The 25894-nt window shown below is 52.5% G+C and overlaps 1 protein-coding gene across 2 annotated transcripts; it reads left to right on the forward strand.

Annotated features, from left to right (window-relative positions):
• Positions 1 to 25883, forward strand: Spock2 (SPARC (osteonectin), cwcv and kazal like domains proteoglycan 2). 2 transcript variants are annotated; one of them, XM_008836640.2, is made up of 11 exons: positions 1 to 476; positions 14673 to 14681; positions 14979 to 15042; positions 15268 to 15382; positions 16965 to 17079; positions 18957 to 19071; positions 19484 to 19600; positions 20124 to 20342; positions 22599 to 22661; positions 23773 to 23910; positions 24044 to 25883. In XM_008836640.2, exons 1-11 carry the CDS (start codon positions 288 to 290, stop codon positions 24187 to 24189), a joined length of 1290 nt encoding a protein of 429 aa, XP_008834862.1. In that variant the 5' UTR covers positions 1 to 287; the 3' UTR covers positions 24190 to 25883. The 2 variants fall into 2 exon arrangements, with proteins under 2 accessions (XP_008834862.1, XP_008834863.1); XM_008836641.2 differs by having other exon boundaries at positions 2 to 476; positions 14979 to 15024.
• The last annotated feature ends 11 nt before the right edge of the window (positions 25884 to 25894 follow it).

Consider the following 25894-nt stretch of genomic DNA (forward strand, 5'->3'; position numbering starts at 1 on the left):
GATGATGTCAAACGTGATGCTGATGTTACAGTTACAGACACAGCCCCTGCTGGCGCAGCCTCTCTGATTCTCTCTCCCTTTCCGCGTCCAGCACTGGGCTTTTTCAGACAAGTGCATCTCCTAACCAGGTCACATTTCAGCCGCGACCCACCCTCCGTCAATCACCGGAGTCAGACCGCAGGAGGAGGGCTGAGCAGGACCGCAGCGCTCGCTCCAGCAGCGGGGCGGAGGAACCACATCAAATCCTGCTTTAGTAGAGACCCCCCTAGGTCCAACCCCAGACCACGATGCGCACTCCGGGCTACGGGCGGCTGGTGATGCCGCTGCTGCTCCTGGCCGTGGTCGCCCTGGCTGAAGGCGACGCCAAAGGGCTCAAGGAGGGCGAGACCCCCGGCAATTTCATGGAGGACGAGCAATGGCTGTCGTCCATCTCGCAGTACAGCGGCAAGATCAAGCACTGGAACCGCTTCCGAGACGTGAGCCGCGGCGCGCCGAGGGCCGGGTCTGGGGCGCGGGTTCGGGGAGGGAGGCCGGGAGCAGGAACCCCCCGCCGCGCGTCGCATCCAGAGCCTCCCGTGCCCACAGGCTCCCCGCGCCGAGAGTAAACAACACCGAGCGTCCCAGCCCCGCGTCCCTGTGGCCACCGGTCCCGCAGGTCCCGCACCCGCCTGGAGCGTCTCAGGCGAGGACACACTCCGAGGGCTCACGCTCGCTACAGGGTCTGCCCCGCGGCGCGGTGCGGAGCTGGGCTTGGGGAACCCGGGCCGCAGCTGGGCTCCGCCTGTCCCCTTCTTTGCGGGCCACCCCTGGACCAGGTCCCTGGCCGGTGGATGCTGCAGGCTGCACATACAGGCCACTGCAGCCGGAGCAGGTCTGGGTGGGGCGGGCGGGGAAGGTAGCGTCCGCCGGCTGGGTACCCCCCACCCGCGCCAACCTCGGGGTCAAGGCGCAGGACTGAGCGGTGACCCGGACTTTGAGTTTGGGGGGTGGGGGGTGGGTCCTCCAAGCCTCCAAAGGCGAGATGATGGAAGGCGTGTCCAAAATGGGGGGGCCGACAGTAAGGAAAATGCCCGAGGCCCTCTCCGGGTGGCCACCGGAACCAAGTCTGGGTCCACAAGCCGAGGCTGGGGTCCTGGTGCACAACATCTCAGGCAGGTTTTCCTGGACCAAGATTGGGGGAGGGGGAAGAGCGGAGGGAGGGGGAAGAGGGACCTATCCTTAGTCGGGTGGGCATAAGGAGCAGAAACCAGAGCTCCTGGGCCTGGGGCCCCGACGGATACCAGCGCGAACCCCGACTTAACCTTGGGCGGAGCTTTGCAGCTGGGGGCGGGGAGGCGGTTGCGGACCGGCCAGGCGCTGCGCTGCAGCTCTGTTTACCCGCACCTGTAGATCGGTGTGGGGGTGGGGATGGGGTGGGTATCGGAGTCGCGTTCCCGCAGGGCCGCTCCTGCTGGAGGGGGTGGGGGAGGATGACTTGGGCTGAGGTGAGGATGGGAGGGCGTGGCTGGGTGCTGGGCACCTGGGAGTTGGGGGCGATGGGAAGATGGGCCCGGAGATTCCGAACTAGTTGACGCCCTGACCTCCGAAAGTCTCTTCTACACTTGGTTCCTAATGCTTCAGATTCCCTGATCCGACCCACCTAGTTCAACACAAGCCACACCGTGGCTGTCCTCACTTCCTTTTAAACTGTGAGCATCCACAGGTTCCTTAGACATTTTAAAAACAGTTTTATTTTGTTGTAGAATAAAAACCTTGCTCTAATATTTTAAGGTGCACTGCCGGTAGGGCATACTTGCCGATTATTAGTGGAGAAACAAAGGCCCCAGTCGGTGACCCAGAGGCTGGGAAAAGGTCTGAACTTAACTCGTCTGAGCTTGGAAAACAGGTAGTTTTCTTTTTGAAGCCGGCCTAGGACAGACATTTCTTTGAAAAAAAAAAAAAATACACATGCTCCATAGAACACCCAGCCACGGTTTTGTTCTGGTGACACAAGTCACCCCTTCTTTCCAAAGTCAAACTGGCAGGATTTTATTCACAGAAGGAAAAGAGCAACCACCCGCAGTGCCACAGGCTGTGGGGCTGGACCCCAGGGTGGGCCTTTCATCTCCATCTTTGCCCCACCAGCCGCGGGAGCCTGCTGCCCAGCAAGGCTCTCCCCAGGCACCTGCAGGCCCAGCCCAGATTAGCGCAGTCTCCTGCTGCTACCTGCGGCCCAGCAGTAAGGGGGCGGCAGCAGGCCCTTCCGGAAGGAATCCATGTGTCACTGGTCCAGGCCTCCCTCTGACTCGTTGGCTGTTTGATCTGCCCGAATAGGCGAATAGGACTAGTGAAGGTCAGAGGGAAAAGAAATGCTTAATCAGAACAGTGAGGGTTTAAAAATAATAGATTCCTTCCACCTCCCTTCCTCCACCTGCTTCCAGTAGCCAACCCAATGGGTGCAAATAAATGACTGTCTTGACACCCCCAGCACCTGCAGGCCCAGCCCAGGCTCCCCACCTGTCTGGCTGTGTTGGTGCTAACCCCCACCCCCAATCCAAAGAAAGGCACCAGTTTTGAAACTGCAGGACTAGCCCCTGCAGAATTCATGGAACTCTTTCACTGAGAGCAGGCATTTATGGGGGAGGAGGGGATCGCATGCTTTGGAAAAGCAGATTTTTCTCTAAAGCACCATTTTGGGGGTGCAGGAGGACAGGGTCAGGGAGAGAAATAGGACAGAAGACTTGAGCAGGAGTGTTTGGCTTTGGGTAATCTGTTGCCAGCCTCTGCTGAAAGCCAAAAAGAAGGCTGCTAACTCAGCCCCTGCATTGCATAACTCTAGTCTGCCACAGTGTGAATGGCGCCCCCTGGAGTTGTGCAGTGCACAGACCATATGCAGGGATTCTGCTGCATTTAGTCCCATCCCTCCTCTGCCAGGAAAAGCTCTCCTTCCCACTGTAAGGACTAGAGGCCCTCCAGTCAGACACTGTAGCATAGATCTTTACATCCATTTCCACCAGGCTAGCACTTCTGATGATGGGAAAACAGAAGCTCTTCACAGGAAAGGAATTTCTTGTGAACCCCTAAGAAGCTGCCAGGTTGAACTTGATCCTGGTTCATAAGTGATCACAGATGACTCAGGACTTCCAGTTCGGCTAGGTGGGAGAGAGGCATGCAGGAGGGGTGGGCTAGTCTCAGGCAATAGGTTCTAGGGCATCAGCAGGAATGAGGGACTGTCTGGAATGGTTGACAGACAAGTGGGGAAGATGGAGGTGATCATGTCGGAGGGCACAGGGAATGAGGCTCCTGAGTGTTGCTTGGATATGGAATTAGCTGGGTGAGGAGGGCCTTCAGTTTAGCATTCTTTCTCTGAGCACTAGGATTATCAAAGAGGCAGGATTCACCAGAGAAGTAATCCTCTCCTCCAGTGGGCATGTGCCCCAGGCATCCTGGCCCTGTAGGTCTTTTCTAATGCCTAGCACTCTGCTCCCAGGGAGGAAAAGATTCATGACAGAGGAGGTTGGAGCTGGTACGTTGAGCCTGGCTCCCTGGCCAGCAAATCTATCTGTTCTGAACCCGGGCAGTATCGTGCTTTTCCTGAGTCCTGTTCTCCGGTGCTCCCATCTCTGAATTCACTCCTGCAGAGATAGGTGAGACTTGTCTTAGGTCTTGGAACCCAGCACAGAGGGCCTCGTGGAAAAGGCCGTTACACTACATCTCCAGGGCAGGCTCCAAAGAGCTTGGCTGGGAGGAACTGTGTGTTCTCTTTCTTCTTGGCTCTTCTCTGCTCTGCACTTCACTCACATTAAATTTTAATTATATTGGTGAGTATTGAACATAGTGCTTGGCACCCAGAGGCACACTGTTAATCCGTGTTGAACTGGTGATGGCAGCGAGCCTTCCCAATATGCACTGTCGCTTGTGCTTCTCTACAATCCTTAAGATAGTTGTTCCTTGATAGTCTACTCATCCCGTGGTCAAAGAAACTAAGGCACAGAGAGACTGAGTAGTTTCCTCGGGGATTGATAGCTAGCAAGTGGCAGGGCTGGGATCTTATTGTTTTATTCTAATGAGACAGGATCATGTACCCTAGGCTGACCTCAAACTCAGTATGTAGGTAAAGACAACCTGGAATTTCTTATCCTCCTTCCTTCATCTCCCAAGTTCTGGGATCATAAGCATGCACCACTCTACCCAGTTTCTTCAGTGCTGGAGACCAAACCAAGGGCTCTGTGTATGCTAGGCAAACACTCCATAAACTGAGCCACATCCTCAGCCCTGGAGTTGGGATTTGAATCCAGGGTATGTAATCCAGCTTTGTTTTCAGTTATATGACATAGATCACCATTACTGAATGAGTAAGGAAGGGTCTACTGTAATAAACAAGTCTGATTTGGCTAGTGTCCTTTCAGCTTTCAAGTATGCCTCAAGCAGGAGCGTTGTCTCCTTGAAAAGGTGCCGAAGATCTCATGTCTTCAGCAGCCTGCTACCATCCTGTTGTCCACACAGGCCTAGCAACATCCAAAGGCAGCTCTCTCCCAGAGGGACAGGGAGACCAGAGTTCTAGGACAGTTTGACCTGGGCTCAGTTCTGCCCACAGGTCGCCAGCACATCATATCAGCCTCTGAACTTCAGCTTCAGATTGGGAGACTGATAAGAACGGGCACCAGGCTGGGTGTGGTGGGGCACGCCTGTAGTCCCAGCACTTGGGAGGCAGAGGCAGGCAGATCTCTGTGAGTTCAAGGCCAGCCTGGTCTACATAGTGAGTTCTAGGACAGCTGGGGCTACAGGGAGACCCTGTCTCAATAAGACAAAAAAAAAACAAACCAAAAATGGGCACGAGGCTGGAGGGCATTCCCTGCAGGCCACCTCAGCCCTGTGGAAAACCACTAGATGGAGCTGGCCCACAGCCTGCCTCAGTCTCCATGCCAAGGATGTTACTGCGTCTTATCTAGTTCCCTCATCAGCTGAGTGTGTGCAGCCTTCACGGTGCTCCTTTGTGTGTGGGTCACAATCTGATGACCACATGACATTCTTGTGTCTTTGAGCACATCAATAGGCCAGTAGCAAGGAAGAGCTGTTCCCAAATACTGCCCCTTCCTTCTCCCAACCCTCTAAGCTAGTGTGAGTGTGGGGATGATCTTCACAGATGTTGTGGGGAGGTGTGGGTTTGTGAGAAGAATGCAAAAGTGGGTCAGAAGGGATTCTGTAATTGGAGTTTGGGATAGAGTGGATCCTTCACTGGCCTCCTCCTCCACCCTGATTTTTAACTCCTTCACTGGAGGGCTGGCATCTGTAGTATAGGTCAGCATGGTAATGGATTTGAAGGGCCAGCAGGAAGCCAAGTCTGGGGAGAAAGGGTAGAAGAGATTTGCTGCTTGGAGAGGCTGCAGTATGTTCCTTTTGTCTCACAGCAGTCCTCAGGGTACAGAAGCCAACACCTCATTCTCTAAGAGTTCAGAGCTGTCTGAGGGATGGGAGAGCTCTGACCTGCCTTGGGCCTCAAGGACCCAGCCAGAATGCTTTGCTCCTCTTCCTACAGGGAGGACAGATTAGCTGTGCCTTTCTGAACCTTGACCTTCTCATTTGTTTAATTCACACACTAATGAAAATGGCTCACAGAACCCTAAGCATCCTGTGACTCCAGGAAGGTCGCACAAGAGCCCCTCTGCTTGGATATTGCCCCTCACTACCACATAGCCTGGATGACAGGTCTTTGGGTTCAAGGAGAAGATTTGCTTTTCCTCCTGAGGAAGGGTCTGTGACCAGGTTAGGATAGGCTGTGTGTTAGCTAATCAAGGGCTGGACAGCCTGAGAAAGAGGGTCTCCTGGCATTGTGGGGCAAGCACTAGCTGGAATACGCACACTAGCCCTCTTCATCATTTCTCTGCTGCAGCAAGATGCTGTAGATGGACTGGCTTCAACACAAAACTTTATCTCTTATAGCTCCAGAAGCTGGGAGGTCCAAGATCAAGGTGCTGGCAGACACCCCATCTGGCAAGAACTTTCTTCTGGCTCAGGCAGTCTTCTGGCTGTGTCTTCCTGAGATTGGGCACTGGTCTCTTCCTCTCCTTATGTGAACTTTGATCCCATCATGAGTTCCCTGCCCATAGCTGCTTCCTAAGGGCCTTATCACCTAATACCATCCCACACTGAGTCTTAGGATCTCTATAGATGAGTTTGGGGGACCCAGACATGCATCCTTGTAACGGTTTCTGCATGTCTCTTCCAGGGTCCATGTGGGCCATATTAAGACTATAGACCAGGAAGACCTGGGCCTAGGCCTAGGCCTGGATGCGGAGTTTAGAGAGTCAGGGTATCATACAACCCAGGTTGGCCTCAAACTCACTATGTAACCAAGGTTGACCTTGAACTCCTGATCCTCTTGCCTCTGCCTCCTGAGTGCTGGGATTACAGTGTGTATACTCTGCCCACCAGGATTCAGAGTTTAGATAACATTGTGTATAGCCTTGGTGAGCAGACTAGGGCCCAGCTGTGGTCCTGAGGTGGGCTAGTCTCTGACAACCTCTCCCCCATGTGACATCAACATTTTATTTCAGGTCCAGCTTCTTCCTCACTGTTCACTGACCATAGGCTCATCTGGCACTTATGGGTGCTGCCTTAGGGCAGCACGACTCTGTAAGCTTGGATCTCAAGTCATACCCCCCACCCCCCGAAACTGTCACATTTCTCCTGTGATCATAAGCCCCTCAGGGCAGAATCTAGGAAGAGATTACCTGGTGCGCCTTCCGCATCCCCAGAGCACTATTCAAAGAGTCAGTAGATATTCCACAGAAATGTTTGTGCTGTGGAAAGTGACAGCTGGGAAGGGTCCCATCCCATCCGATTCCTCACCAGCCACATCACTGTAGATTCAGGCCATGGAGGTAAAGCAACCATGGGGCTCTGGGCTGATTATTTGGGGATCTCTTCCTGCCTCTCCAAACCTTGAGCAGACATAACTTGAACCCAGCCCCTAACCTCCATCCAGTGATTCCTTTTGTAGGAAAAGGGAGTGAATGAGGACATGAGGGAAGATTATCTCCAGCTGGTTTATCTTCTAGGCCACTGTGCCTGAGCACATGCCTGGATGAAGGCAGCCACCCACTTCCCTGACCCCTTACTCCACAGCACAGGTCTGGGGACACAATGGAGCATCTGGAATTTTTCAGCCTCTTTTTCTGCTTTTCTCTCATTTCTCCATTGGAAAGATCTGAGGATGGAGCCCCAGGGTCTCATCAGCTTTCAGTCCCCACTCTGTCTGTGAAGAAAGACCCCAAAGGCCAGCTTCCCGAGACCCTGTCCGCTCTTGTGCTCTAACATTCTTCTACACTTCATACGTGTGTTTCTTCCATTGCAATCAACCCTTCCCTATGGCCCAGCAGAGAAACCAAGGCCCTGAGATAGTTCCAACTAGCGTCCTCTTGCCTGTTCTCTGCCCTTTACATATGGCAGGGACCACTGCTAGGGGCAGGAAGCAAGGACTGGGATGGTGGCCCAGATGCTGCCAGAGTCATGGGAGGCCATGCCCTGGACCTTGTTGGGCATTAGCAGGAATGTTGGTACAGGCATACCTGAGCCCAGGCCAGACTCCTGGCATGCAGGGAGTGATGATAAACACATTTTTACCTTCCGAGGAAATTCCTGAGGAGGGGAGAAGAGGTGGGAGGTGGTGTCTCCAGGACGCCTGTCTCCGTCTGTTTGTCCAGGTCCCGTACAGTGGGTGCAGCCCTGTGAGAGAGGAGCAGGTGTTTAATGACACCTCTGCCAAGCCTACCCTGCCAGCACTCCACTTCACTAAGGTGTGGCTGTACCCCCGCCTCAGTGAAGAGTCCTAGGTGGCCCCACCGCTCCCTTCCTGGCCCCTTTCTGCGTCTGTTTCTTGGAAAGGACAGGAGAAGGTACCCTACAATGTCCCCCAGCTCTGGGCTTTCTCTAGGGGACCAAGCTCCTACACCAGTGCCCTGGCCTCCAGAATGACATGAAAATGATTGGCAGGTACCGGGGCTCTTGGAGCTTGGGTGAGGCCTGGCCCACTTCCATTTTTAGATTCTTGATCTACTAAGAAAATGAAGAAATACCATACTAGGGGTACAGAAGCTGTGGCTTCTGAAGGTCTCACGATAGACTTCTCAGTCCTGTGCATGTGCTGTGGCAGTCTATATCTGAGGCTCCTTTTGACTACTCCTGTCCCTATACTATCAGATATGTGCAGAGAACCAGGGTTCTGTGGTCCTGGTTTGTGTTTCACATGCAGAGCATGACAGTTATACCCAGGACTCTCCATCTGGGTGTCTTGCTTTTCAGAGGGTGGTAAGGACTTATCCTATTTCATAGACCAGCAAGTTGAGTCTGTCCAGGGCAAGTGACCTTGCTGGCAGCTAATGGCAAGACCAAGCAGGAACCCAGCACCCTGACTCCATGGTAGGATAGGTGTGGATGTCATTTTCCTCCCCGTACTGCTACTGAGAGAGGGTGCATTTCACCCATAAGTCGGGGCCTTGGAGGGGTACCCACTGCTGGGTTCCCTGCCTTGTCCCTGCCCCTAGCAAAGGGAAGAGATTGGGTTAATTCAAGCTGTGAACTGAGCGGGTGATTTGGGTGCTAATTAAAATGACAGGAAGTAAATAGCTTCCAAAATACCCAGCATGTGCCCCCTAAGCCCACTAGACCTGCGCACTCCATGCTCCCTCAGCTTGGCGCAGTGGGCCTGTCTCCATGGCAACTGAGCTGAGCCGCAGAGATCAAAGCAGGAGATGGGTTAGCTCCAAACCTGCAGAACCAGGGGTGGTGAAGGGATTTCTGGAAAGAGTCTGAAGAAGGGAGGCCCCCCCAGGTGTTTCCCCCTCCATTGCCAGTCCCTCCTCTCCTGGCTGTGGGACTCCCTAAAGCTTGTTGACATGGTTGGCCTGGGATCGGACCTCCTGTTTCCACCCCTGATCTGAGCCTTTCTTCATTGGCCGGCTGGTCAGGGGCATGGATTCTTGAATCACAATTCTGGTCACCAACATACCTCTGTTGTACAATTGCTATGAGATCCTTCATAAATCACTTAACCTCTTTGAGCCTCAATTTTGTCACCTGAGAAATAGAAACAGTAAAGTAAGTTTCCCTTAGGATTGCTGGAATGAGTAAAGAAGCCTGTGGATGGAAAGTGCTTAACTACTGCTTCCTCTGGGGTACTCTGTGTATTGTATATTATCACTGTGTCCTGGGTGCTGGGCAGGGTAAGAGGAATTTTATATGGTGTCTCCTCTCATGGAATTTGCTGCATAAATAAGGCAGAGTAAAACCAAGACAGTGGCTTTGCTGGGTGTCACCAGAGCAACACTAGACTCTCCAAGGCATAATAACCAGGCAGGGGTGGGGTTCAGGAAGATGATGCTAGAACTGGGTTGTGACAGATGACTGGTGGGTCTTGGGTCAGAGGTGAGCACACCTTCCAGGCAGAGAAAGCAGCTGTGCAAAAGTGTGGCCTGCTGAAACATCCCTGGTGGACAAGGGGTTAGGTGACCAGGCACAGGAGAAAAGAGATTTCTTTTGGAGGTTTCAGGGAACCAGGGGAAGGTTTTTGTTGTTGTTTTGGGTTTTTTTTTTTTTTTTTTTTTTTTTTTTTTAAAAAAAAAAAAAAAAAAAAAAAAGAGGACGATAAATCTTTCACTGTGATATATCAAAATAACCCGAATGCTGGGATTAAAGGGGCTCTTTTTGAGACAGGGTCTCCCTATAGTGGGATCTGGCCTGGAACTCATTATGTAGACCAGGCTGGCTTTGAACTCACAGAGATCTGCCTCCCAAGTGCTGGGACTAAAGGTGTATGCCACCATGCCCAGCTAGGAGGGTTTTTTTTTAAAATATAACATTTGTGGTGATTTTTTCCCTTGACTAGAAAATTAATATATGCTCATTGAAGGAAAATTTGAAACTTGAGAAAAAAACAAAAAGATGCCAAATGTTCTGCATCCCTGCCCTGCAGAGGGAGCAACCATCCATCCATCCATTCATCCATCTTCCTACCCACCCACCCATTCATCCACTCACCCAACCATCCATCTCAAATGAGAGCAGCTCATTTAGTGAATGGGACACAGGTTCAGAATGACATTCTGAAAGGGCCACTAGCTTCAGCCTGGGGAAGATGAATTCAAGGCCAGGAGGGGGCGCTGCAGGGATTTAGGCTCAGCTGTCTTAAAGGACCTGCATGGAGAGGAGAGGGTGGGAGGGCAGGGAGGGAAGAGGATAAGGATAGAGAGGCTTGGAGAGACTGGTATGGCACTAGATGCCAGGGAGTCAGTGGTCCCTCTGTACATGGAGACTTGTATGTGAGGGTCCCTCAGAGGGACGTGGAATGGCTGCTCTATTACAGGTAAATAAGCCAGAACACAAAAGCAGAGTGTCAGAAGATGCATAGCTGGAGGGATCTTGGACTTGAGAGATTTACCCTGACTGCCCAAGAGTAGGACCAAGAACCAGTTCAGGTGCAGGTCTCTAATGGCACCTGGGCACTGGGAGTTTCACACAGCTTCTCTCTCTGGTTCCCCTGTAGGGCAGCCACAGCTAAGGCCCACGTGATGCAGGGGAGGAGACTAAGCCTGTGCAAGTGAGTGACTTTTGAAGTACACACAGTGGGCCAGCTAGGGGCAGACTCCCGGCCCACAGTCCCCTTTGCCTTCCCCTCATACCACCTCCTTTTCAAGCTAGGAGACTGCTCCTGCCTTGAACAGAGAGACTCTAATACATGTAGAGTGAGTAGAACAGAGGATGACGATGTCTGGCCTGGCTCCTTGTCTGTAATCCCAGCACTCTGGGATCAGGAAGATCAGAAGTTCAAGGTCATCCTCAGCTACATAGTGAGTTTGAGACCAGCCTGGCCCATTGTTCTGCCTCTCTGTGCAACAGGATTTTTTGTTTTCATTTTTAATGGTGTTGATGCAAAATACTTAGAGGACTTATTTATTTATTCATTTACAAGCAGGGTCTCATGTGTCCCAGGCTGGTCTCAAACTCACTATGTCGCTGAGGATGACCTTGAACTGATCCTTCTGATTCCAGAACCCTGGGATTATAGGTATAAACCACCGTACCCAGTTTCTGTGGTTCTGGGGATGAGATTCAGGGCTTCCAACTCTACCAACTGAACTGTAGTCTCAGTCTGAGGATTTACTTTATCATTCCACACAAACATGGTGCATGTGTTCATTCCAGAAGCTTTTCTCACCTCTCTGCTTTGTGATCCAACTGAGTGCACTAACCAGGACAGCCTGGCATGCTCACCTATCAACCCAGAACTTTGGGTACCCAGCCATCTCCCCTCTGCTCTGGTTCTGGCTTGAGAAGGGCTCCTGGAATCCTGTCTGTCAGGTGAGGATGGATGGTAACAGAACCAGCATAGAACAGAGAAGACCCGGGTGCCCTTGTCGGACCATTTCTCACAACTGCTAATGAGCCCACTTGGGTGCCATAAATAGACCACTGAAGGGAGGGCATAATTCACAGTTAACCACAGTCACTTTCTTCACCTTCTGGATGGTGACAGTCCCGCCTGACCAGCGTTTCTCCAGCTTTGCCCCCAAATGGCCATCCCATGCTGTCTGCAGGATGCCTCTGTCACCCCTCCCTGAGACCCTTGTGGGGAGCGATTCTCCTCACACCCTGGCTGGTCTCTGCTCTCCCACAGTGGCCCCTCTTTCTACAACTTTCAGGAGCCCCTCGCCTTTCATCTCTTGCCCCATTTCCTCCGCCCAAATCTGAGTTCTTTTAATGTGGGGGTCTGCTCTTCTAAGAGAGGCCAAGAGAGAGGCGCTGAACTCTTCCAAACCAAGAAAAGTGCCTGAGGCACTCGCAGGGAGATGCTGGGGCCTTGGGTGATGGCAGTCTCCTGTCCCCACCCCTCCTGGCTGGCATCTGATTGCTTCCAATCTCCTGAGACCGAGGGGCTGAGAGGCAAGGGATTCCGAATTGTGGCCCTTTGTGGCCTCCTTCCACTCCTCCCGACCCCCCATAGTGCACTGCAGTGGAGGCCTAGGGCTTAGCTGGATCCTGGAGTGGAGCTTCTATTCAGAGAGACCTCCTCTGCCAACATGGAGGCTGCCCCCTGCTGGAAATCGGGGCAAGGGTGACTTCTTAAAAGTCCTTCCACAATTCCCAGAATTTCTAACTAGAAATTGAAATTCTTGTACTGAGTCCCAAGGAGTCTACTCACAGCTTGGCTCCAGGTTGAGGCAGCAGGCCCCAGCTGGAGTATGAGACTTAGTGGGTTCCAAGGCCCTCAAGATGGGAGGGGCATAGAGGAGCACCTCAGGTTCCTCCACCTCCTGTTTGGGGCAGATCGGAAAGATCTTGATGGTCAAGGACAGCCGACAAACCCTTGACTCCCAAATCCTAGCCATTTACTCTGTCCTCTGTGCTTGAAACAAGGTCTCACTGTGTAGCTCTGGCTGGCCTTGAACTAAAGATCCCGCTTCAGCGCCTACTCTGAGATTACAGGCATGCGACCTCATTCTTCCCCCTGCCTTATAATCTTCCTCAGAATGGAAGAGGGAGGGGAGCAGATAGAGACAGGCCTTGGTGGAGGCCAGTGCCCATTTTTGCCCCAGCCCTTGTAACCCTGGCCTCAGCTACTTGATGGGCCTCAGGCAGAGGACTCCTATACCTTGAGGTGCTGCTGCAGAAGGGCTGGGACTGAGCTGGCATCCTTTGGCTCCAGAAAATGGGGAACATTGATCCTGTGGCTTCCAGAGCAAGTCTTGAGCATTGGGCCCCTATTGAGCCTTTCTCATTTCTGCTCCTGGGGCCAAGGACTGAGGACACTTGGCTGCTTGGGGATATTGTGGGGGCCAGGTGTGGACAGAGCCAAGGACTAGGAAGAGGGCAGATAGGAGAGACAGAGACACAGGAAGAAGGGCAGCCAGCATGAGAGACAGGGCGAGGCATCCTAAGAGCCAAACCTTCCCTCCCAGAGAGCCTGTTTCTGTATAACCCTTTCCTCCTCTCCTGTCCTTCTCTGGCTACCCTCTCTCTCACTCTGTCTCTGTCTCTAGAAGAGACAGAAAGGCTATGCCCGAGGGAGGACCTCAGTGCTGAGTGAGAAAACTGGAGGCTGTTCGCAGAAGTGGGTTCGTTACTTCATTTCTGGATACAAACCATCTGGCATCGGCGAATGGCCTCAAGTGTCCTCGTGTTCACGTGCTGCTCCCTTGTATGCATACATACACAGTCACACAAGTGAGGATGTGTATGCACATACGTCTGCACACACACATATGATACATGCCCATATGCATACATTATGTATGCACCTGGATTTGTACGAATGCGTGCATGTGTTTAGAAACATACACTAGGGCACACACCCGTACACGGGCAACTGCCTCCGTGGTGACTAGTCTCCACTTGATTCTGTCCTGGAGGCCCTCATCCCAGCTGTCCTGGTACCTGGCAGCTTCCAGGGGAGGCTTCAGAGGCCCAAGGCCCCTCCTCCCCATTGTGTCCTTTGCTATTCCCATGGGGTGACCTCTGGTGCTAGACCCCACCCCTCTTCTCCCAGGCCTAACAACTAAGCACCTGGCCCTGTTCAGCCCCACCTTGCAGAGAGGCTCCAGCCATTCCCCTTCACAGATATCTCTGACGAGTGGGGGGGGGGCGCAGCTGTGTATGGTTTTGTACCACTCTCCCCAGGATCCCTTGCACAGGGAGCTGGTGGCTAGCTCTCAGGCACAACCATCCTTCAGAACCCAGAAGCCACTCCCTATTTGCCTGGCACAGCTTCTTCCAGATGCACTGCAAAGTGTTTGATGGTTTTCATTAGCCGTCTGCACCCCAAAGGGAAAAGAGAGGTGTGGGGGCTCTTGTGCCAGGGAGCTAGGCCTGTGGGGAGTCTGTGTCTCTAGCCAGGCTGGGGTCTACAGGCCATGAGATGGAGCAGTGGAAAAGTCTCCAAGGGCTTCGGGTCTCAGAAACCCTGTGATGTAGCAGAAAGAAGGCTGTGCTGGGTGTCAACAATCTGGGTCAGTGACAGTGGGACCTGGATCAAGTAATTGGTGTCTCTGGGCTTTCTGGCTTCTCTTACACATGGAAGCCTGACTTGGGTGACCTGGAAAGACCTTTTCGGGTTTCTTGGACCATGATAAACCAGGGAAACCATCACCATTGGTACAGTCGCCCCCTTCCCACTGTGTACCATCTGGGCTCTGCAGAAAAAGAGGAACTTTGAGCAAAACCAGCTTCCCTGAAGCTGGGGAGAGCAGGGCTCTTCCTCCCACCTCCCTCACAGGGTGGGCAGGTGTCAGCATGGTGCCTGCCAAAGAAGGGGCTCTGGCAAGAGAGACTGGGTGCCCCTTCCGAGACACACGAGACAGGCAGGAGAACCACCATTCTCAGGTGATATGGGCTCCTTGGACATCTGTCCTGGTGGTGGGACCAGTGCTGGCCTGGGGTTGTCACCTCTCAAAACCATGGACCCTACCTCACTGCTCCCAGATTGTAAACTTCCTGTGCTGAAGTTGTAGGAATACTGACCTCTGATTGGAGTTATTAGGATTGGGACCATAGTGTCAGAGACTATTGTCTAGTCCCCATGGCTGCATGAGGGTGCCCTGGTGACTCATGGTCCGAGGGTGGGCCTCTCACTGAAGTCCCATCTCTCTCCCTCTCTCCCCTGCTCAATTCCTGTGGCTGCTGTGGCGTCCTGTTTCCAGGAGGTAGAAGTAAGTACAACCCAGGCCATGGCCTCACCCCAATTCCTTTCTCTTCCCCTGCCAGCACCTAGTGTGGGATGGGAGAGGAAGGTCCATGCGGGAGGCTGGAAAGTGTTCTGGATGTGGAGCTAGGGGGATAGAGGTATGGTTCCGGAAGGCCATGGGCAGCACCTGGGTGGATGGACGGTGGCAACTGGCATATGGAAACAGTTGCCCAGGACTCTCCCATCCTGGGCCCTGAACTTGACCCTCAGCTCTGGGATGACTCGACCCCTCCCTTCTCCTCCTCCTTCTGTCCCTCCTTAGGATGACTACATCAAAAGCTGGGAGGACAATCAGCAAGGAGATGAAGGTAGCATGCCCCTCCCAGGTAGGGGGAGGAGACCAACATCCATAAAGATAGAAGACCTTTGGGCAAGCCCTGACCTTGTCCTGGGGCTCCTTGAGCAGCTAGACACCTTGGGGGCAGGACTCGAGAGTCCTCAGCTCTAGTTATTAAGGGCTGATGGAGGGAGGTACCTGTGGGTTCAGAAGTTGGGCCAGGGCTCCTGAATTCTCCTAGGTGGTCAGTGTCCTGGCTTTGTGTCTCTCACAGCCCTGGACACCACCAAGGACCCATGTCAGAAGGTGAAGTGCAGTCGTCACAAAGTGTGTATTGCCCAGGGCTACCAGCGGGCCATGTGTATCAGCCGCAAGAAGTTAGAGCACAGGTGAGCGACGGGAGTGGGGGTGGGAGGGGTGGGGTGGGTGTTGGGGGGCTCTGCTGCTGGAGCATGGGTAAGCGACAGGGAACAGGAGCCCCAGGGGCTCTGCTGACACCCTCCGTTTATATTAAGCATCTACTGTTGTGAAACACATGCCCAAGGTTTAGTGACTTAAAACAACAGGAACACATTATCACACTATTTTAGAGGGTCAGTAAATCCAGGAGTGGTTCTGTTGGTTGGCTCAGGGTCTGTGGTGAGAGAGGATGACTTGCACTCTGAGGTCTTGGTGGTCACCAGCCTAGCAGGGGTTGCTGTGGACAGGAGGCCATAGCCTTCATGAGATGTGGGAAAGAACCACGGGAGGGAACAGATTCCCACCTTGTGAGTGTGTGTGTGTGTGCGTGCGCGTGCGTGTGTGTGTGCATGTGTGTGTGTGTGTGTAAGTAAATGAAATGGTATTTGTGAATTTACAAACTTCAGAGTTCTGTGGAAACACAGGGAAAGCTGGGCTGGAGTGTCTTCTTCCTACTCGTCTCCGGGCTATTGGTTGGAGACTTCAGTTCTTAGTCACTGGATAGCTCCATAGGGTGGCTCAGATGTCCTCCCCCTCACCTCATGGCAACTGGCTTTCCATAAATGAGTCAAGACAGAGGGAGGAAAGGAAGAAGGGAAGAAGGGAGGAAAGGGGGAAGGAGGGAGGAAGGAAGGAAGGAAGGAAGGCGGGAGGGAGGGAGGGAAGGAGGGAGTGTGGGAGGGAGGGAGGGAAGGAGAATCTTACCAAACAGTAGGGATGTAGGGAAGTCACAGTTCCACTCTGGTCCTGGATGTCCTTGTGCCTAAGACAAACAGATTGTACCAGATAAAATGGTAGTTGTTGTTCCTGAGGTCAAAGGAGGAGGAAAGGTTGAAAAGCATTTGTTTTGTTTTTTTTTAATATTTATTTATTTATTATTATTTTTTTATGTGTATGAGTGTGTGGTCTGCATGTATGTGAGTGCACCCGTGTCGTACAATGCCGCAGAGGTCAGAACAGGGCGTCAGATTCCCCTGGAACTGGAGTTAAGGATAGCCGCCATGTGGGTGCTGGGAATTGAACCCGGGTCCTCTGCAAGAGCAGTCAGCTCTTAACCGCTGCACCATCTCTCCAGCCCCGCATTTGGGGTTTTTATGTGAACTCATCCATTTTGAATATGTTGGTGAAAAAAACTCTTAAAAAACACAAGAACAGACAAAATTACTCTAGGGACCAGATGTGCCCCATGGTCTGTCAATCTGTAACCTCTGCTTTGATCTGATCCCTCACATGAAGTGATATAACCTTTTGCTTCTTGGAGTCAGAACAGGCTTTATTCCTGGAAAAGACTGAGTGACAGTCCTTGCCCTGCCTAGTTGGTTCCATCCTTAGGAGCTGGAGGAGAGTCTGATGGGAGGTGATGGGAGAGGGTGGGCAGGGTGAGGGTGAGTCATCTACTGTAGATTGTTGGACAGTGTACACCAGTCTTGTGAGAAAGGGTCTCCTGGACCTCTGGCTAGCCGCTCTCATTTTTTGCCTCTATTCCTATATCTTCCCCGCCTGTTCCTGTAGGATCAAGCAGCCTTCCCTGAAACTCCATGGAAACAGAGACTCTGTCTGCAAGCCCTGTCACATGGCCGAGCTTGCCTCAGTCTGTGGCTCTGATGGCCACACCTACAGCTCAGTGGTGAGAAGCCTTGGTCTTGGGTGGGATGGAAGTGGGGTATTCCCAGTGCCACAGGGAACAGAGGAACCACTGACTGGGACCCCCTGAGCAGTTCCAAGGTCTGATGTGGAGCTCAGTCAGTACCTCCAATACAACCAACCTGCAGGGCATAGGAGGGACCATGCAGCCCTAGCCAGGGTAAACTGACCTTGGGTAGTGCAGGGTGGGGAAGAGACCTTGAAGAGACATTCAGGCAGGTAGTTACAAGTGGAGTAAGCCAGGTAAGGGCTTACAAAAGTATGGAGAGCCTTGGAAAGAAGGGGGAGCTCTGCTGGACAGTTGCTGTGGGATGGAGGTGGGGAAAGGATTTCCACTGAGCTCTTGGTGACCACCAGCCAGCCCGGGCGCTGTGGAAAGGAAGCCATAGTTTCCAGGAGAAGAAGAGAGAAAGAACCACGGCAGGGAACAGATTCCCATCTTGTGGAATTTTTGTGAGGATATTTGTGACTATTTTACACACTTTAGCATTCCTTAGAAACACAAAACCCAGGTGCTGGCTAGGAGTGTTTCTAGTAGCAAAAAGCTGGGACAGCCTGGTACATTGCTGGTACCAGCTTGGGTTGGGCTGAGGAGACCCTTATTTGTTTCTCTCTCTCTCTCTCTCTCTCTCTCTCGTGTGTGTGTGTGTGTGTGTGTGTGTGTGTGTGTATGCATGTCTGCATGTGGAAGCCCAAAGTTGATGTTGGGACTCATTCTTCATTGCTCTTTCACCTGATTCATTGAGGCAGGGTCTCTCAATCAAACCCAGAGCTCGCCAATATGGCCAGTCTTACTAGCCACCTTGGTCTGGGGATTCCTTGTCTCTGCCTTTCAAGGCTGGAATTACAGGTGGTCTGCCACACCCACGCAGCATTTATATGGATTTGAGAAGTCCAAACTTTGATCTTCATGATTGCATAGCAAGTGCTTTAACCACTGAGCCATCTCCCCAGGCCCAGGAGACCCTTTTGACTGGATGAAATGCAGATGTAAGAGTTCTCTTGCTGTGTTGAGGATTACAGTTGCTGAGTGGACAAATCATGGCGGGGAGTGAGTCAACGATAGAAGCAGAGGCTGCACAGAGAAGCCAGAGGGCTTACAAAGAAGACTGCAGATCACAGAGAGAAGTCGGGGGGGGGGGGGGGGGGAGGGAGAACTGTGTCCTAATACTAAAGGACCGAGTACTTTGTGGGCAGGAAGCTGCCAGTCAAGGTCACACTGTCCTGTAGATCTAGCTTCTACCTCAAGCCCATGGCTCTAGGCACAGTCCTGGACCTCCCTTGATGTTCTTTGCTGAGCACAGAAAACATGATCCTCCTCCCAGAGCTGTTAGGTACTAACAGCATTGTCAAATACTGGGCAGCCCTACCATTATAGCAGTCACCCCATGAGGGGAACACCCCACGAGGGGAAGCACCTCATGAGGGGAAACACTAGCAGTAAGGAGTTCTGAGTGGCTCTCAGAAATCATCACAGGAGCATCAGCTTAGAAAGGCCAGGGACCAGGAACCAATGGACTGTGCCAAGAAGGAGGGGAAGGACAGGCCATGAGAGCCAGGGGTGGACACTAGGTAGCCATACAGAGGAGGTGGCATGACAGGGTGAGGAGGGCAGGGGCAGGGAAGGACAAATATTCAGAGAGGACAGATGGTTGCAGAATAGGGTCCCTGGGACCCTGTGCTGGCCCTGTGGCCCCTTGCCACTGTGCACCCTTCCTTGGTCTACAGATGGACAAGGACTCTTCCAGGTCATTTATGGGGAAGGCAGATATAGCTGCTATGGTAGGAAGTCTCAGGGGGCCCCCAGCTTCAGGACCCACAGCTGAGCCCCCATCACCCATCCTGAGCTCTCTCCTGCAGTGTAAGCTGGAGCAGCAGGCATGCTTGAGCAGCAAGCAGCTGGCAGTGAAATGTGAAGGCCCCTGTCCCTGCCCTACGGAGCAGGCTACCACCTCCACCATTGATGGCAAGTCAGGTAACTGGAGTATGCACCCTGCCATACTTAGGGGGTTGGTGACTCACTGCCAGGAGCCCTAGGCACCTCCTTCAGGACTATAGGATAGTAACAGAGGTTTGGAGAGTGGGAAGGGACACATAGTGACAACAGGGAAAGGTCTGGGGTTTTGGTAACATAGAGCAGGAAGCTGGGACTTTACCACTTTTCTCTTCCCTGGGTATCTGGGAAGTGGGATGGAAGAGCCCCTCCATAGGGAGCCTGGTTGAATTTTGAGTGGGAGGGAGGGAGCAAGAGGTGAGAGATGAGTGAAGCCTGGGAGAGGAGGCCCCTGATCCCTCTCTTCCTCCCCTCTGGTCTCCCCTACCATTGCCCAGCCTCCCAGGCTTGCCCCATTCACTCTCCACCCTCTACTCTGTTCTACCCACTGCAGAGACCTGCACAGGTCAGGACCTGGCTGACTTGGGGGATCGGCTGCGGGACTGGTTCCAGCTCCTTCATGAGAACTCCAAGCAGAATGGCTCAGCCAGCAGTGCAGCCAACCCTGCAGGTAGCATAGGGGCCATCGCTCTGCCTGGGGTGGGGGAAGGGGGCACAAGGAGACAGGTGTGCACAGGCCAGCCTACCCTGCTCCCTCTTGTCAGGTCCCAAGCCTGCAATGTGAACCCCCAAAAAGCTTCACTCTGAAAGAAGGGAGATAATTTCATCCATGACTTGATCTGGATGCAGGAGCTAACCTCCTGAGAAGCTGAGGAAAATAAAGAAACATTATTTTGTGGGTTTGATGATGTAGCTCAGAAGAGGGCACTTGCTGAGTGTGCATGAGACTAACCTGGGTTTGATTCCCAGTACTGAAAAACAAATTCTGAAGGGCTTTTAAAACAGGCTTTTAAGTGGCTCAGATACAGTTCTGTGTAGCAGGAGAGACAAAGGCCTTTGCTGTTCCTGAGTTTGTAGACCCCAAGCTCAGGTTCCAGGCTAACCTGACTCTGAACAGAGGTCTAGGTCTAGAAAGACGCAGAGAGATGGACGGACAGGTGTGGAGCATGTCTAAACCCCAGTCTCCTCCCCAGGTCTGGACAAGAGCCTAGGGGCCAGCTGCAAGGACTCTATTGGCTGGATGTTCTCCAAGCTGGACACCAGTGCTGACCTCTTCCTGGACCAGACGGAGCTGGCTGCCATCAACCTAGACAAATATGAGGTCTGCATCCGTCCCTTCTTCAACTCCTGCGACACCTACAAGGATGGCCGTGTCTCCACTGCTGAGTGGTGCTTCTGCTTCTGGAGGGAGAGTGAGTGTGGCCCTGCAGCCTTGTGGCCAGACCTCCCCTGTGGGGGCGCTCTGGGAAAGTGAGTGTGGCCTTGTGGCTCCAGCCTCCCCAGAAGGGGGCTCTGCCCCAGCTCTGGGCTCCCTTTGGGAGGAGTGAGTGTGGTCCTGTGGCCCTGGTCTTCCCATTTGGGGGCTCTTTCCCAGCTCCAGGCTCTCTTTGAGAGTAGGCCAATAGCTCCCTCTTCATCACATGTTCAGACCCAAAGCTTTCTCAGCCCACCTACTCTTTCTATCTCTTAGGGCCTCCCTTATCTCTTAGAGCCCAAGGTACTTAGCTCCCTCTGTGGGAAGGCTCCCAAATGGATCCAGATTTTTGAGTCTGGAAGCTTGTGTACTTTTGAAGGCCTTTAAACAAGAGTATAAAAAAACCTTACAAACGTGGGGCTAGGAGCACTTTCTATACAAGCCTGGCAGTCTGAGTTTGGAACCCACAGCAAGCTCATCTGTAATCCCAGTGCTCTGGGGAAGGGTGAAACAGGAGAATTTTTGGAAGAGACCCTGACTCAAAGCCAAAGTGAGGGAGCTGACAAGATAACTTAGCAGTAAAGGTGCTTACCACTGGACCACGCAAACCTGATGACCTGTATTGGATCCCAGAACCCATGTAAAGGTATAAGAAGAGAACTAACTCCACAAAGTCATCCTCTGGCCTCCACATCCATTCCATGGCAGACTCATAGTCATACTCACAATCATATGAGCACACATACACACATACATTATATATAAACACACATACATAATAATGAATGTTAAAGTAAGTAAGGGTCTTAGAGCTGAAGACACATTAGCTTTGCACTGTCCATTTCTGTTGGACACAGCTTACCTTCTTGCCCCAAAATAAGTGATTATGTAAGTTATCATTAGCTCTACATAAATGGAGTCTTTTTTTGAGACAGGGTTTTGAACATCCCAGGCTGGCCTGGAACTTAACTATGGCTGACCTTGAACTCCTGACCCTCCTGCCTCTTCTTCCAAAGTGTTGGGATTACAGGCATGCCCCACCACACCTGGCTTTTGTTTTATTTATTTGTGTTTCTTTAAAAATTTTGGGGTATTATATGGGCCTGGAACTCACTGTGTATCCCAGCTGGCCTTGAATTTGATCCTTTTGTTTATTCAGCCTCCTGAGTGCTGGAATTACAGTGCACTGCCATGTCTGGTGCATGGCATTTGTTAGCTATGTATGCTCAGAGCCAGAGCTGGATGTGTGCTTAGAAATCATCTCTGCTAAGAGGCAAATGTCAGCTATTGATGGGGACAGTGAGATCTCAAGGCGTCAAGTGAGCTGCCTGGCTGGCATCTGGGGGTAGGCCCAGTGCTCCCTTCAGTGACCACTGTGTGGTGGAAGTGGGAAGCATCCACAGCCAGAGACCAAAGCTTGACTTGGGCTCCACCATATGCTGTTCGGGGCCCTGAACAAGGGCCCAAATCTTTGTGAGTTCATCTGAACTGGAAGCTCACAATGGGAGCTCTGAGGGACACCTCAGAGACCACAGTGAGCATGAACTGAGGAGATCTGTGTGCAAAGCACTGTGGGACTCAAACACCTCTCTGCGAATGTGAGGCCTCATGAGCAGCCTTCCCACTCTTGTTGTGCTACCCAGCCTCCCTGTTGCCCGCATTGCTCCAACATGTTCAGTCCTAGGCCCTTGGTACTCATCCTATCCTTTCTGCATGTCAGCCTTCCTGTGTCAGGAGGCTGGGACTATCTCATTTTACCTTCATGGACCTCCAGCCCCCTCCATACCCCTCCAGGGTAGGCAGGGACAGGAAGTTCCCACAAGGTCTCAAATAGTAGAGGTTAACTGTCAGCTATTTTCAGGCCTGGAATTTAGATGTAGTACCCTTCTAAACCTTCTGTTCCCCCTGGAGTTTCTCATCCTGGGGTGTCTGCCTCTTTTCCCCACCTCTTTTATTTTTTATTTTTTATTTTTTAGCTTATTTTATGAGTGCCTACATCTCCAGAGAGCCCTAGGCTTCTTGGGATCCTCAGTCTGTCCTAAGCCACAGTGGCCTCCCCTAATTAGAGACTGGGTGTTTTCATCCCACAAAGCCATACACTGGTTTGGGGACCTCAGAGGGATCAATACATCCCATTACTACCCTAGGGTGGCCCCATGTGAGACAAAATATTTCATCTTGCAGAGTCCCCACAAAGGGAGTTAAGTAGGGTGTCAGCACTATGGACCAAAGCTCATGCTGCCTCTCTCCACAGAGCCCCCCTGCTTGGCAGAGCTGGAGCGCACACAGATCCAGGAGGCGGCTAAGAAGAAGCCAGGTGAGGAGGGGTGCAGAGGAGGAGGCCAGGAGGTGCCAGTTCCCCTGCCTGTGGCACATGCTGAGCCTAGAGGAGGCCCTGGATCAGGACCACACAAGGAGAGACCCTTCACGTTTCAACAGCATGATAGGCCAGGGTCTCCCCAGCTGCCCCTCAGTGAGTGTGTTTAAGCATTCATTTTATAGCTAGCCAAGCTGGGACTGGAGCTGGGATGCGGAAGCATCCAAGAGTCCTCCATTTGAGTTCATAGCAGCAGATGTGGGTCTAAGACTGGAATGCAGCCCCTCCGCAGGAGATGCTCACTCATGTTCTCAAAAAAACCCACTGGAGAGACAAAAGAGCCTACCCAGCACAGGTCAGAGCTGATGGGCAAGACAGACAAGGTTCCTGGCCCTATAAGGCCTCTGCCTAGGCTAGCCAGGGAAATAGGCAACATGCAAATCAACATACCAAAACAGGAGACTGGTGTGTAAGTACTGAGGGAAGAATGCAGGTATGCATATGTGCGTAAGCTTTCTGGGGCCCAGGGGGAGGGTCAGCTTTAGGGGGACTGGCATTTTGGGGAGTCCCAAGAGAGGCAAATAAGCCAGATAAGTAGCACACTGTTGAGAACAGGAAAAAGCTTGAGATCTTCAGACAACCGCAGGAAGGACCTGTGCAGCTGGAATGTGATGCTGAGGTGTCCAAGATCTTGAGATGCGGTCATTCCGGGAGGACCTTGTAGCTCCACGAGAGCAGTTTCATGTTTTCCTGAGCTTACAAGGCCAGCACACCAAAGACCCAGCCCCCAGAGCACCCACAAAGCTGTGCTCACTGAGCCCAGGGCCTCCAGGCCTTGTGAGAGCACCAGGGACGCTGGGAAGCCCTCTCTATTGTCTGTTCCCCCAAGAAGGCAATGGATGGAGCCCTCACAGCAGCCTTGAGTAAGTGGGTTAGGTATGCAGGGGGAGGGGAAGTCTGCCCTTCCAATCAGTAGTGCTGGAAGAAACAAGCCCTGGGTGTCTGGTTTCTTGGAGGTCAGTAGCAGGCTGACCATGTTTTGGGCTGTCTGGGTCCCAGCTCACACACAAGGCTCCAGAGCCCACACCCTGTGGGATCCTGTCTTCCTCAGGTGTCTTCATCCCAAGCTGTGATGAGGATGGCTACTACCGTAAGATGCAGTGTGACCAGAGCAGTGGTGACTGCTGGTGTGTGGACCAACTGGGCCTGGAGCTGACTGGCACCCGCATGCATGGGAACCCTGATTGTGGTAAGGGCTGGTGGCCTTGGGGACCTCCTGAGAACCTGCACCTGGGTTCATGAATGCAGGGCAGGATTCCAGGCTGAGGGAAGGGAAGCGGATTGCAGATTCCTTACCAGCCTTTTGCTTGTTCCCCCAACAGATGACATCGTGGGTTTCTCAGGGGATTTTGGGAGCGGTGTTGGCTGGGAGGATGAAGAGGAGAAGGAGACAGAAGAGGCAGGCGAGGAGGCCGAGGAAGAGGAGGGCGAGGCAGGCGAGGCAGACGACGGAGGCTACATCTGGTAGATGGCCCTCACAGGCCGTGGCAGGCTGGGGTGCCAACGGCTGGGGAGATGGGCCAGCAGAGACCTGGACAGCAGCAGGCAACTTAGCAAATGGATCCGGAAGTCGGTGTGAAGGGCCTTGGATCCAGCAGGAGGACTAGAAGTGAGAGTGAATGAATGTGTGTACACACATGTGCATGTGTGCAAGTGTGTTGTGTATGTGTGCAATGTGTATGTATATGTGTGCATGTGTGTGAGTGTGACAGATGTGTCCTTAATCGATGCTGCTCCTGGCAGTGAGTCACCCAAAGGCCCCTTCAGTCTCCTGTAGTTGTTCCCTTTCCATTTGTTGTTGGTTTTTAAATACACACACTCACATATATACACACTGAAAGGCCAAAATCAATAAAATGAGATGTCCCCATCCTGTCCCTCCAGCCGCTCTAGCCCCAACCCAATCCCTGGTGCACCACCCCGCCCTAATCAGCTTCACGCCCTCTTTACCCTTCCTGCCTTCCTTCCTCTCTCTTCTGAGACCAAGGGAAAGGGAGGGAAGGAAGCTATCTATTAGCTGGACATCCTCCCAAAGCTAGACAGATTTGGCATGAAAGTCCCACCATTTTCCAGTGATGGGCCAGAGCACTGGCCGCAGCAGGCCTATCCCTTTGTTGATAAACTCAAGATCTAGCTGTAAGTATGTCCAATCTGTGGTCTTTGAGCTACATACAACCAAGGATAATTATCAGTGCAGCCCAATGCAAAACCGTAAACTTACTTAAAACATGAAGCTGTTTTTATAATTCTGAGCATTCCTTGAGTGTGAACTTTGTTGATGACAGTGTCCCATCACAATGTCAAAAGGCTGGACACACCTAATAGTCTCTCTTAATCCATGCCTGAGTAACCAGAGATAGCCCAGGAGAACGGGCAGAGACAGTGAGGCAGGGTAGGAAGGTCCCTGATTGCCATACCCTGGGTTAAGCTAGCCACTCCTATGGTCTCATGGGTGTCTAGGCTGCTGTCTTACTGGGGGTGGAGGTCATGGAGCCCTGCCTGCTCCCCGTGGTGTGAGGGGTTGCTGCTGCCTCCTCTGTCCCCTTGCTAGAGCCCCTGTTGTCCTAAGGAGCCTGAGGACCAGAAAGCAGGTATGTGCCCACGTCTTCCCTGATCCTCTAACCAAATGTTCTCCTCCTGCCCAAACCAGTAGAAAGACTTGTCCTTGCAACACTGTGTGAAGAAGCAGCGGAAGCTGCCCCTGGCTCTCTGTAACAGTCAGCTTTTCCACTGTGCCTAGAGGAGAGGCACGTGGGCCATCCCCAGTCTCACTCCTCTTTGCCACTGGGTTTTCTTCTGTCTCCAGGGTCCCAAAGGGCTGCCCCAACAGAGCTTCATCCCCAAGTCCTATTTAAAGCCCCACAGTATGGGGTAGAGAACAATACATCAGAGGGGACCACACTGGGCAGCTAAGGCCCAAGGCCACACCTCACTGTGTCCCCAAATCTCCAGGCTCAGTGGGAGGTCCTCTAACCCAGATAGGTTTAGTTCCTGTGTTTGTTGTTTATTCTCCCAGTTCTCCCTCTCAATGGAAATTCCTTAATATGTCAGATGAAGAATCTCTTACCTGGACTTGGGCCTTTGATACCTTTTGGTGCAGTGTGTGTGTGTGTGTGTGTGTGTGTGTGTGTGTGTGTGTTATATCTGTGTATTTTTGTCTGTGCATGGTGTGT

Source organism: Nannospalax galili, unplaced genomic scaffold (assembly GCF_000622305.1).
Source record: "Nannospalax galili isolate Female #2095 unplaced genomic scaffold, S.galili_v1.0 scaffold1437, whole genome shotgun sequence".
Taxonomy (NCBI): Eukaryota; Metazoa; Chordata; class Mammalia; order Rodentia; family Spalacidae; genus Nannospalax; species Nannospalax galili.